We start from the raw sequence: 14,463 nt of genomic DNA, 5'->3' as shown, positions 1-14,463 counted from the left end.
GCTTTAAATTTTATATCTCCACTTGGATGTCTAAAAAGCATATCCAACTCAATATATCCAAAGCTGATCTCCTCTCAATACTCCTCATTCTGTTTCTTCCCCAGTCTTCACCATCTCAGTTAATGACACCACCAGTCACCAAAAAGAAAGAGTCATCTTTGACTCCTCTCTTTCCCCCTCATATACATCCAAATCCATCAGCAAGTCCTGTTATTTCTACTTCCAAAATATTTAATATATTCTAAATTCATCTACTTCTTTACATTTCCACTTCCAGAACTTTTAATCTCTTACCTGTGCTACTGAAATGGTTTCATAATTAGGTAAGATTTGTTCTGGCTCTTCTACAGTGTATTCTTCACAACTAAATAAGATCAAGTCATTCTTCTGCTTGAAACCTATAATAACTTCTTATTTCACTTAGAATAACATACCAACTCCCTACTATGGCTGAAATGATTAGGCTGTTACTAACTTTCTGATTACATCTTATGCTGCTGACCACCTCATTCACTAATTTTTCTCCATATTAGCCTTCTTTCTCCTCCTGGAATACGAGCAACTTACTCTTACCTCTGTCTGCAACAGGTTTCCCCAGACTCTTTGTATAACTGACTCGTTATTCAGGGCTTAGCTCAACTGTCACTTCCTCAGAGAAACTGTGGCCACTACTTCTAAAGTAGCTCTTCATCTGTCACATAGGTGAGGTCCTCAGACTGTAGCAGCTTATTGACTTAAACTTTGTACAAAACTGACCATTTGAGTAAAACTTCCTAGTGTGAAAAATTACCATGGAGAAGTTACATGTTCTTTAAGATGTTACTTTGCATATGCTTTAAATTTTGCATATATTTGATCTTGCTTTTCACTTATTTATAAAAGGGATCTGATCTGATCTAATAATAAGAAGGTCCAGAGATGTTTATTACATAAATTGTGAGAATAAAAAATAATTTAGGACAAGACAAATTTTTGAGAAAGATTTGACCAATTACCTGAGGTTGCCCTCAGCTGCTGCTCTGTAAGCTCATCCTCGCAGGTCCTAGCTCCCAAAGAGGCAGCTTCTGCAGAGAACATCACAGTGAAAGGTAATCAGCCACCATAGCCATCTCTCAAGTCACAACCGATACCAAATACGGCTAAGAATCAAGTGGAGTTGGATGAGTCTCTAGCACACCTTACCTCCTAGTGAGCAGTGGTTGGCAGAGTGAGTCCAGAGAGTAGCACAGTTAGGTTTAATACTGAATGACGAGCAGCACACACACAAAAAATACATAAATATCGATAAAATACAGAACCAGAAGAGACTAATTCTAGTTTTACCTCTTAGCTATGTGGTCAAAACTACGGATGATAGGAATGCAATGGCTGAGTGAGAATGGGTGTGTTTTTTAAGGCAAATAGTATAACTAACTCTAGATTATAGGACTATACATCATTTTGAGACCGGGACATCTCAAAAATGATGAGCATAAGGTATCAAATAAGAAAAAAAAAATTATATGATAGCTGCTGTGAAAGACCAACACAAACATCAGGTACTTGAGGTGGAAGCTTGAAGAATAAGTCCAAATAACCAATAAATTTACATCTTTATTCTGATCTTTGAGTTCCAGAGTAGAATTGACGACAATTTACTGGTTTGCTAAAGTCAACACATCCTAAACACAAATCATTACTTTCATCTAAGCACACTCTTCCTTTGCATTTCCTACTGTAGCTGCTGGATTAATAATCCATAAAAAAAACTTGACCTCAAAAATCACTTCATTCTTTCTCCACATTGAGTCATCATATGCTGTTGATTTCATTTTACAATGTCTCCTGTCATCTCTCCCTTTATTCCTTCTGTCATCTTGTCTTGCCTGACAATTTCAATCGCCTACACAACAATCCACTTGCCATGATACCATTGTCTTTCCAATCCAATCCTTCATAACATTCCAACAGTTATTTTTTAAGAATACAGAATTGCTTGTGCACAAATCATGACTCTACCCTTTCTAGGTATAAAGCTTGGGTAAATTATTTAACCTCTCTAAGCCTCAGTTCCTTCATTTGTGAAATGCAGATACAATTGAAAAAATACTTAATAATCATAAGAGAAAATAAATACAAATAAGTGTACAATGTGCTGTAGTCTTTAAAGCCAGAAAAGATCAGGTCTTATTGATAGGTTAAGAAAAGTTGTCTCCATTCCATAATTCTCGAACTGCCAAAAGAATCATGTTTATCTTACATTCCTAGGCAGTAGCATCACTAGTTGATTGTGAAGGCTTAAAAAAAAATTAACCTTGAAAATAGAAGTGCACATCAAGGCACTATTATTGTATATACTACTCATTTTTTCATCTATGTACAAAACCTTTGACCTTTGGTGGTAACCGATTTAAAAACAATATAATCCTAATGAACACTTCGGCGCTTCCCCCACAAAGCATTACTTTTTCTTGTACCTACATCTTAGATTAGTCTTTAAAAGAATAATTTATCCTTAGTCCTTGTTATAAATCCAGGAGTAACTTCAAAACGGATCACAGCATTGACGTCTACCCAATATTTTACTCATAAAGCCCACCTTCTTCCTCCAGCTACCCCTCATGCCTTTACACCTAGATCAATGTTCTTCCTTTTACTTTGAATGCCTTTTTGTTCTTCTCCTGTTAAACTCCTATTCTTCCCTCAAAATCCGAAGTGTCACCTCCTCTATGCTCCCACAAAAATTAGCCTATATATGTTTCATCACTTGTCATGATGTATTGTGATAATTTTTTACATGATACATGCATATTTCCCCAGTAAATTGTGAAATTCTCAAAAGCAGCTTTTCATCCTCACAGATACTCAACTAAGAACTGAGTGAGATATATCAACATCACCTAGGGTACAGAGCTATTTCAATGATACTAAACACAGATATTTCTTTTTTATATATGTGCGTGTGTGCACGTATCTATGTGTACTTGTGTGTGTGTCAAACCATTTCTTTCTTTTCTAGAAAACAAACATAATTCATCAAAGGATGCTCAGTACTCCTTGTTTTAATACGCACATACATACATACATACACTTCAATGTATCATGTGGACTTGCTCAAAGAGACATCAGAAGTGCCTAAGTTAATTTGACCAAATGTCTGCTACTCCTTAAAGATGAATAAAAATAAAAACAAAACAACGACAACTTACTGAGTTTATGAAAATAAAATGATGACTATTGAGTGCTAAGCTATTTGCCCCAAAACAATCATTTATCCTCATAATAAAATGATGAAGCAGTTATTAATCCTTATTTTACAAATCCGGAAACTGGAGCTTAAGGAGGAGAAGGTAACTTGCCATGGGCCAGCAAGTTAGTGACAGAGCCTGGAATGAAACCTAGGCCTGCCTGGTATAAAAAGGTTGTGTGATTTTAGATGTGTTCAGTTACAATACCATGGTATTTGGGAGTCCAGAAAGGTTTTTCTAGTCTTACCATTGCCATAGAGTACATTCCAACTCATAGTGACCCTATAGGACTCTACTGGACAATCATTTAATTATTATGAGGATTAAATAAATGTTTCTAGACAAACAGCTTAGCACTCAATGAACTGTCATTGTTTTATTTTATTTTCGCAAACTGAATAAGTTGCCAAAAACTAAATGGGGGTAAGGGGGGGGGCAAAGAAAGCAACTTGTCAGTAGTTCTGTTAAAATTGATATTTCACAAAGCAGTAACAATCCTTGAATAAAAGAGTAACCAAGTTTTAGTTTGCTGCCATTCGATAGTGATTTAAGGAAATGTACAAAATATCAAAACAAAACAAAACAAAAAAACCCAACCCCACTGCTGTCAAGTCAATTCTGACTCATAGTGACCCTACATGACAGAGTAGAACTGCTCCATAGAGTTTCCAAGGAGTACCTGGTTGATTCGAATTGCTGATCTTTTGGTTAGCAGCTGTAGCTCTTAACTACTATGCCACCAGGGTTTCAGAAACAGTTATTTAATTTCACAAATTGGGTCACGTGGCACTTGGAGAATGCTCCAATGAGGGTAAACTGTGCAAACAATTTCATAAAGAAATGTAGCTCAATATGTTATAGGGTTCTTTTTATGTCCTCAACAATGCTGTTCCACAAATGGCATAAATATTTTAATAACAGAGCTTTTTAACTCACCAAATGAACTGGTTAATCTATACTTTTCTGGCTGTGTAAAATGAAATGTTTAAACCTAGTAATGACACTTCACATCTTGCAACATTTCACTTTAATAATTGCTCTGTAGAAACAAATCTGACTGCTGTTAACAAGGTCTCTTTTGCTGGTGATTTAATCAGGTTACTAATTTGTGTTCTCTAGCACCTGACCTTTCCTGTTTAACACTATTTAAAAATAATATCACTGACTTAGTTTATCCTGTACTGTACTTTATCCTGTCAATTTGGCTGTAACACATTTTAAAATTGTACCAAATTACTCTATTTTTATTAGCACAATGTGTTAATAAAATCGGCGGCATTTTCTGTGGAATAGTGTATTGATTATCACAATCACCATTATCACCACTATTTTATAGAGTATTTGCTCTGTGTCAGGTACTGGCTGATGTTCTTTATATTGCTATATCACAGCTAGCAAGAGGTGAAGCTATGATTTGAACTCACAGTGTTATCTCAGGGATAGTTCTCTTAGCCACCATGGTATTCTGAACCATACTTCTGAGCACATAAAAGTATCTCTCCTTCTGATTCTAAAGTTATTTTCAGCATTCATTTTCCTCACTTGGCCTGAATTCTGCTAATCACCCATTTTCTTCGTCCAACCCAACCGGTTACATTTAAAAAGTCAAAGCTGAATACCTCAATTTTTAAGTGGTCCTTATTCCTTTAAATTGTGAGAATCAAAGTCCTCATGACTCTCATTTCCCTGGACTGCCACACCCACTCAAATGCATATCTATTTCATTACTCCTTTTCATTTCCCCATACCCTTAAACTAATGGTATTTATTCTGGTAAATAAATTGATAACTTTCAGCCATTTAATTTTCATTCAAAAATTATCAACTCCTTTATTTACATGACATAATTTTTTCCTTGCCAAGTGGAATAATATTTAAGAAAAAAAAATTAACTATAATTACCACAAATCTAATGGTCATGAGACAGGGACAGAAGGCTGAAGAGCCTCAAGGCCGGAATAACAGGCCTGTTGATCTGGGACTCTATCCCGTGGGAGATGTTACAAGACAACCCACACATACAGCCCATGATACACAAAGCCTTACATACCTCTCTCTCCCAAGTTGTTTTTCAGGACCCCACTATGAAGGTGGCATCTTACGTATCTTTCTCAAGTTGTTTTTCAGGACCCCATGGCGTCCTGCATATCTCTCTCGTAAGTTGTTTTTCAGGACTCCACCATAGGGGGTGGTGTTAGAAGATAATCCACATCCTGGACTCTGATGCACGAAGTTCCACATATCTTCCCTACAAGCTGCTTTCCAAAGAACAGAATCAGCAGATCCCCAGGGCATGCGCAGTGAGAATGGGTGTGACCTTACAGTCTTGTAAAGGGGCCACTGAGACTGCGCCGTGGTGACGTGACTTTGTCCAAACTGACTCCACCTTGGATCTCAGATGCACATGCACCTAATTTTTTTTAATCCCCTCTATTTCTCAGAAAGTCTCACCTTTTTCCCCAGAAAGCAATGGATAAAACATGAGATCCTTCCTGCCTAAAACCTTTTATAAACTCTAAGAAAACCTCCATTCAGGCAGAGGCTGGAGGCTAGCGTAGGCATAAGCCCCTCTCTGTCCCTCCCTAGCGAGGCTTCGTCTTTTTGTTTTTTTTTTTCTTTTTTCTCTGTCACTAATAAACCTTTGTTCGTGTGGAACTTCTGAACCTCTCCTGATCATTCTTGGTCAGTAGAAGGCAAGAATCTAAACAGGACTTGGTCCCAAGCCAGGGAGCCTTGTTCTGCAATAGTCAGAGAAGGAGCCAAAATTTTTAATTTTTTAATCATAGTTTAAATGTACAAGCAGAGAATTCGAAGTTTAAGATCTTTTGCTGTGATTCAGGAATAAAGCCAAAATGTACCTGATGATCGCAACAACCATGTGCTTTTTATATTCTTATCAACAAAATTTGGAAAAGATCCAACACAAGTGATAAATGGAATTTCAACTCCAACTGTAGTTGTCATTGTTAGGTGCCATGGAGTCGGATCAGACTCACCGCAACCCTATCTATGTACAACAGAATGAAGCACTGCCCAGTTCTGCATCATTCACACAATCTTTGCTAGGTTTGAGGCCACTGTTGCATTCGCTGTGTAAATTTATCTCATTTAGGGCTGCCTTCTTTTTCGCTCACTCACTACTTTATCCAGCATGATGTCCTTCTCCAGGAACTGGTCCCTGCTGATAACATGTCCAAAGTATATGAGACAAAGTTTCGCCATCCTCACTTCTAAGGAGCATTCTGGCTATACTTCTTCCAAGAAAGATCTGTTCATTCTTCTGGCAGTCCATGGTATATTCAATAGTCTTCGCCAACACCATACTTCAAAGGTATCAAGTCTTCTTCGGTTTCCTTATTCATTATCCAGCTAAGACTGAATTTACCTGTAAAGCTGTCTACATCCTACCCCCACGCACTGACTTAACACATTACACAATAAAGTATATCACTATTCTTAGCAAAATGCTTAATGTATAAAATATGTATCACCAAAACCCAGTAAATAGTAAGCCAACTGGTCTAAAATGAGAGAAGGATAAATGTTTTCTGTAATCATAGGTAACATTTTGAATTCCCTTTCACTTTCATTTATTTAAAAAAAAAAAGATCGACTCAAGTCTTTGTTCTTTTTACTGGAGAATAAGAATATATTGTAGAATAGAGTCCATAGGTTGCAACCAACCTGCCCCCTCCATCCCTTCTAGCACCTACACCCTCTATTACACTTTTGGAGCCCTTGACCTCTACCACCATTATGTGACTCATTGTGAAAAGGTATTTTAGAGACTTTGGGAATACAAAAGAGCAGATATCTGCAGGGTGGTGTAAATAACTGCTAACTAAAAAGTTGGTTGGAGTTTACCCACAAGATCCTGGGAAGAAAGGTTTGGTGACTTATTTCCAAAAAAAAAAGTCATTGAAAACCTTTTGGAGTACAGCTCTACTGACACACATGGGGACACCATGAGTCAGAATGGACTTGTAGCAACTGATGGCAAATTTCAAATAATAAGTTAACATTTATTAGAAACAGGTTAAGTGCTGGCCATGTGATATGTATTTCCATATTCCAATCCTCACAACAAACCTATAAAAGATGAATCATTAATTTTGTGGAATAGATATCAAAAATTAGAGAGTATAAGTAATTTTTTGCAAGGACACAGAGAAGCAAAGGTTGGATCTGAACCAAATCTGTGGGACTCTGAAGCTCTGTCCTCTCTTCTGGGCAGTGTTGCCTCCAGGCATCTTTAGGACCCCTGGGCCAGGAGACATGACAACTTAAAATGCTTTAAATAAAATGCTCTACCTTCTGGAAAAGAAAAAAAAAAAAAAAAAACAGCTCAAGCTCCTTCAGAACAGACTCTTAATAATGAAGTCAGTATTTCAAGGGAAAATCAAATTCAACATTTTTTGCTATCAGGGTAACTTACATTTTAATAAAGACCTCTGAACTTGCCTGGCATTGCAACAGTAAAGCCAGTCTTCAGACGAAGCAACTTTGCAATTAAAAATGGTTTCAAGTGGTCTTCTCCATCCTTTTCCTATGTGGATGGAAAACAGTTCACTTCTAAAAAACTGAGTAACTCAGCATGCATCCAAATGTTTTGTGTAACTAAGCAACACCATCTTTGTTGACCTGCAGTGTGTTCTCTTAAATTATTTCTTCTAGGCAGTAATAGATTGAAGTACAATAGATGCTCCAGTGTCAATTATCTGAATAGGACTGAATTTGTAATTTTTTTTTTTTTTCTGGAAAAACAAAGGTTCTTTGCCCTGCCCTGTCTGGTTTCACTCAGGAGAATTTTTCATATAATTAGGAAGTATCTCCTGGGGCTTTCCAGGTCATGAATGTGTGATCACTTCTTTCTGCTTCTTGAATCATCCATGACCTCAATGTAATAGGACCTCAAAAAGAATTTCATAAATTCCTGATATCCACTAATTTCAATAAATTACTCATCCACTTTATAATGTCTGTTATATTTTAAAGTACTGTTACTGAAACAATTTTTTTATAAATTTACTAATTCTTAATACATTTCTCCACGTAAGATTCTGCTTTATTTTTGTTTGTTTTGAGATTAAAAGATCAGACTTCACTCTCTAATTTGAAGATAGCACTGTTCCTATCTATGAACAGATTGCTCAATTAAATCTTATAGGATTTGCCATAATCTGTCTTTATATTTTCCAGCACAATTTTCATTCCTCAGCATATTGTGTTGGCTTTGATAAGTTGCTCATCAACATACAAAACACCTGCTCCACACACTGGCCTGTCCACAAATAACCTTTTTTCACGCTAAGCAGTAGCCATTACTTCGTCCCTTTGCTTCCTATCTCATAGCTAGTTTTTAACCCATAAAAGTCTCTACGTCTAACCCCAAAACCAGTTGCCATTGAGTTGATCGTCAGGCCTTTCTTCTGAGATGTCTCTTGGTAGACTCAAACCTCCAAGGTTTTGGTTAGCAGCTAAGGGCATTAACTGTATCACCCAGGGTCTCCTCTTTACCCCACAGTTACCAAGTTTTCTTAGTAACCTCATAGTAGGTCGAAAGCTTTTCAAAAAATGTATTTAGTAGAAAAGAAAATAAATCAGTATCCAATAGTACTTCTTTTTCACTATTTGCTTTAACTCTTTCAAAGACTCTTCATAAAGGCATCATTTACCCTCAGGAAAGTTGCATTGCTTTGTGTCAATCATGTTATTTGCATCTTGGATTTTCAGGAAGCTTTTATAAATTCTCTCATGGTTTCACATTTTGTAATGATAGGTACCTCCCTCCAAGGCTGCACTGTTTTTAAAATGATTGCAATAACTGTAGAGTTGAATCAGTTCTACAACTATTTTTAAATGTTTTCTGCAATCTGTAATGCTTTCATGACTCCCAAGATTTTATTTCAACCATATTCAATGTGGTATTTGTGCATATCCGTTGGAAACACATTCCATGAAGCCATCATTCAGTCTCTGCTGTTGAGAATCAGAGCAAGTAACCTCTGCGTTGAAATAATGGTTGCATTTTTTAAAACTATGTAGATTCTTTCTCTTTACTTGAAAAGTTTGACCATACAAAGATAAAAGGTGAGACATCAGTGACATAAAAAACAACACACAATATAGGGAAAGTCAGCAGAAATTTACCAAGGCAATGTCAAAAGAACCTTCCTAGATACAACCAAACATCTTGAGGGACCAAGTTACTGGGGCCGAAGGCTAGAGACCATGGTCTTGGGGGACATCTAGGTCAATTGGCATGACACAGTTCATAAAGAAAACGTTCCACATCCTACTTTAGTGAGTAGCGTCTGGGGTCTTAAAAGCTTGCAAGCAGCCATCTAAAATATATCTATTGGTCCCATCACATATGGAGCAAAGGAGAATGAAGAAAATCAAAGACGCAAGGAAAATATCAGCCCAAAGGACTAATGGACCACATGAGCCACCGCCTCCACCAGCCTTAGCCCAGAAGATATAGATGGTGCCTGGCTACCACCACCAACAGCTGTGACAGAGATCACAATAGAGGGTTCCAGAAAGAGTGGGAGAAAATGTAGAACAAAATTCAAATTCACATACAAAAAAAAGACGAGACTTACTAATCTGACAGAGAATGGAGGGACCCCCAAAACTATGGCCCCAGGACAACCTGCTAACTCAGAACTGAAGACACTCCCAAAGTCCACCTTTCAGCCAAAGATTAGACAAGCCTGTAAAGCAAACAATAACACATGTGAGGAACATGTTTCTTAGTTCAATCAATTCTAGGAGACCTAAGGGGCAACACCTGCTCAAAAGCAAAGAAGAGAAGGGACTGAAAACCTGGATGAATGGACACGGAGAACCTGGGGTGTAAAGGGAAAGGGGTAGGGTGCTGACATATTGTAGGGATTGCAACCAATATCACAAAACAATTTGTGTATAAATTTTTGAATGAGAAACTGATATGTGCTATTAACTTTCATTTAAAACACAGTTAAAAACCAAAACCTACCTACTTCCGTTATAGCTATGTGGTCCTTAGAAGACCGTGTTGCTCAAAAAAATGTTTCACGAGGACCATATTGAGTACTCCCATGTAGATATTTATAGGAGAGGAAAAAACATGAAATTAAGAACCAAATACACTTGGGTTTGAATCTCAGCTCCGCCATTTTTTAGTTATTTGACTCTAAGCAAGTTACTTACCCCCATGAAATTCAGAGTCCTGTAGGGTCACTTTGAGTTGGAAGTGACTCGACAGCAATGGGTTTTTTTTTTTTTCCGTCGTATGTGACTAGGAAAACAGAATACTCAGATTTCAAGGTGGTAATAAGAGGCAAAGTTAAAGAATATAAAGCATCTAGTACTGAGTAAGTAGTAGCTGTACTCATACATGTTTTTTCCTTGCCTTTGATCTATTCCATGAACATGAGTTATTCAAAGAAAGACTACATCAATTTGGTATTATGGCTTTTGAGATTATATTTATACGTAATCTACTTTCTGACAATTGGTTAATTTCATGTTTTAGCCCTTTAAAATCTCACTATTATTTGGGTGAATATTTTGGAAACAGCAAATGTTAACAAGACTAAATTGATTTCCTGAGCAATGTAGTTTGAAAGTTTTTAAATCCCTAAGCAAATTTTATACATACTGCAAGAAAAGTGGTGTCTGTACCAAGATGTAAAGAGTGCTCAGTTCACACTGGCTTGGCCATTTACGAAAGTTACAGTGACAGAAAATGAACTCTGAAGGACTGGCAGTGTTAATAAAAATCAGTCCTAGTTTTTTTCTTGTAAGAGAGGAATCTTCCCCTCCACCACTCCAAAACCCACTGCAATCACCTGAATTATATGCCCTACGGAACACATCATTATTATATAAAGCACTTGTTTTTTCTCCAATAATGAGTCAAAGACAGTATTTTAGAGCATTCACAAAGGCTATGTTAAAATGGCAAATGTACTAAATAAGGAATTAAATCCATGGATTCAAGCTCTATAAATATACATAGATCTATTAACATCTTGAAACCAGCCTTTTCATCTGTAAAATGGGGGTAAAATTACTTCCTGTGCATGTCATACCAAATCATTCTAAGTATGAACTACAAGTTGGTGCTGCTATCATCACCTCCAGGTTATAGAGCAAAAGAAAAGTACAATATGTGTACCACACATATGCTAATTTTGGATATACTACTAGAAAACTTACCATAAATTACTCTATACAGTCATATATACTGGGAAAATTACTGCTTCCCACATGCAAGCCTATTTGTTTCGTGAATTATATATGGCCGTAAAAGAAAATCCTCAGATGACTAGATCAATTCTATTTACCAACATCATAATAGCTGAAATAAATTTATCATTAGCCTAAGATGCAGAAAAGTTTCCTAAGTTATGTATAAATAATCCTTGGATTTTCATTCATTGGGGTATTATACATATCACCACAATAAAAAAGGTCAAATTTATGTAGCTATGTCTCACAAGTTACATTTATAAGGATAGACCTATGCAATGATGGACATAAATGTAGGTGGAATAAATCTGGACAGTGAAAGTATGCAGGGTTCCAGAAAAGGAAGTCTAGAAAGTTAGATTTGAGCCAAGAGAGAACAATGTACTATTGGAACCTGCTATGAATTTTCAAGACAGCACTTATGCGTACTCATGAAATGTTTACTTAATGAATCATTCATTAATGAGCAAACAGATTGATGAGATTTGGCACATTACTTTCTCTGGACTGTATTAGCAGTAGGGGAAAAAAATGTTTCTGGGGTATAGTCACTATATTTTCTCCTTTGCTTGGATGCAAGTATTGGCAAAGAGTTCTCTGATGTAGGTAAAGTGAGAGCTTTAAGTGGGGGTTGCCAGGATCATACTTCTATCTTTGGGCTGCTGTGTGAAAAATGGAATGGAAGGAGTTTTGCTGTAAGAAAAGGACACTTGAGCATCCACTGCACTTCAATCTATTACTGCCTAGAAGAAATCATGGAAAAAGAAGCAACTGTGATTCTATTTGGGGGAAAGGGAATGTAAAAAGTCTAAGATAGGGGTGAGAGAAAAAAACAATGGGCTCGATTTTGGACATGAATATGAGTAGAACTGTTCGGTAAGCTTTGAAGTTCCAAGACCTGGATCTTGGAAGAGAATTCTGAGTTAAAATATTTGAAAGCAGTATTAACTAAAGGCTTGTAAGTGACATTTTTCGTAGAGTATGTAAGATGGGGGCTGAGGACAGAACTCTGATGAATAAAAATTAAGAAGTGACACTGAAGGATACTGAGTAATGAACCAAGGATACTGAAAAAGAGGAGTCAAAAAGGTAGGCACAGGACCAAAGAATGATTGGTAAGACAGTGGCCAAAAAAAGGTAACTTTTCCAGAAGTTTCATGCACTTGCATAAAATTACATAGGGAAGCCAAGTAAAATAAAATCACTGGTGATACCGTGAGAGAGAATGGTGGGTTAAACCAAGGAGGCAGTAGAGAAACTGGTAAAGAGTTGTCCCTTGGTATTCACAGGGCATTGGTTCCAGGACACCTAGCTGATACCAAAATCTTCAGATGCTCAAGTCCCTTATATAAAATGGCATAATATTTGCATATAACCTACGCACATCTTCCCATATACTTTGAATCATCTCTACATTACTTTTAATACCTAATACAATGCAAACGGTATGTAAATACTATATGGTTTAGGGAAAATGACAAGACACAAGTAGAACAATGTTCAAACAATGAATGCTGGAGAGAGACTAAGGATCTGTGAAATGGCAGGAAAGCCACAACAGGGGATACCTACATGTCACTTCATTTGTATGGATTCAGTGTCATGCTCAGTGTGTGGCAAATTCTAGCTAATTTTTGGAACTTTTTTAAAAAATATTTTTGATCCACGGTTGGTAGAATCCACAGATGCAGAACCTGCAAATACGGAGGGCCAACTGTATATTTCAAAGGAGGGGCAGACAGAACTTGCCAATGGTTTTGGTGATAAAAGTGAGAGAACAAGAAGAGTCAAGGATGAGTCCCAAGTTTTTGGCCTAAGAAATTTTAAAAATGAAGATGTCATTTACTGAGGTGAGGAAGAATGCACGTAGAATGATGTGGGAGGGAATATAGAGTTTGGAATCAATAATTTTGAACATGTTTAATGTGAGATACCCTATTACATATCCAGTAAAAGTGTCAAGTAGGCAGGCGTGTGTGTATGGGGGGGCGTGGAAAGGAGAGGAGAGTTCAACATCTAAATTATATTTTAAGCCCCTAAGATTTAGTAAGATCATCTAAAGAATGAAGGTCCAAAACTGACCCTAGTATACACTCCTACATAGTGCTGTATCAAAGGGTAGGGTCACTATGAGCAGTCTATTTCAGCGGGAAGAAGTATTTGATCAATGATATTGTTTAGAGTTGCAGTCTGTGGTAAAATATAGTAAAGCAGACCAACTTTTAGTCAGATTTTATTATTGTTTTTAAATTTGCTGTAGGGAATCCGCCAGGCACTCCTTGGAAACTCTATGGGGCAGTTCTACTCTGTCCTATAGGGTCACTATGAGTCGGAATCGACTCGACGGCACTGGGGTTTGGGGTAGGGGATATGCCCTCTTTATTGCCTGTACAGGCATAAAACATTCTCATTGTTCCCTCCCAAAATAAGGAGGAAACAGTGAAAAAGATTGAGCAGGAACAGTCAATGAAGGAGGAGAAACCCAAGAGAAAATAGTGTGGATAGTATAGTGAAAGAAACATTTCAAAAAGAAGTGAGAGGTCAGCTGGTCAGACACTGCTAGTTGGCAGAATAAGATGAGAACTGAGAATTGACCATTATATTTGCCAAAGATTGAGTCCTTAGAGTACTTGTCCATCACTCCTTATGGAGTGGTGAGGAAAAACACCTCCTGAGCTTGGGTTTAGGAGAGAATGAAAGTGGAGGAAATGGAGATGTTAAGGGCAGACAATTCTCTGAGGAGTTTTGCTGTAAAAATGAACCAAGAAACAGAGCAGTATCTGGAGGTAGATATGGCATCGTTATCATCGTCACGAGGGGCTTTTGTAAGTAAGGAGACACAGAGAATGTTTGTATGTGATGAGAGCGAATTAGTGGACAGGGAAGAGGATGGCCTTGGTTGTGGATTTCTGAAGAAGAGTACAGATGAATGTCAAATTAGCAAAGAGGTCAATGAAATTGAGCCTAGGACTTACCATCTTCATAGAAGTTAGAGACC

At 37.2% G+C, this 14,463-nt stretch overlaps 1 protein-coding gene across 1 annotated transcript in view; it reads right to left on the bottom strand.

Moving 5' to 3' along the window:
- ZFHX4 (zinc finger homeobox 4) overlaps positions 1–14,463 on the bottom strand; it is a 197,627-nt gene that overhangs the window by 29,586 nt on the left and 153,578 nt on the right. The window contains exon 5 of the mRNA XM_064267860.1: positions 996–1,064. Coding sequence (XP_064123930.1) covers positions 996–1,064 — 69 coding nt within the window. The remainder of the gene's footprint in view (positions 1–995; positions 1,065–14,463) is intronic.

This window comes from Loxodonta africana, chromosome 14 (genome assembly GCF_030014295.1).
Source record: "Loxodonta africana isolate mLoxAfr1 chromosome 14, mLoxAfr1.hap2, whole genome shotgun sequence".
Classification (NCBI taxonomy): domain Eukaryota; kingdom Metazoa; phylum Chordata; class Mammalia; order Proboscidea; family Elephantidae; genus Loxodonta; species Loxodonta africana.
The sequence above is the reverse complement of the archived record's forward strand: the minus strand, read 5'-3'. Positions and strand labels throughout refer to the sequence as shown.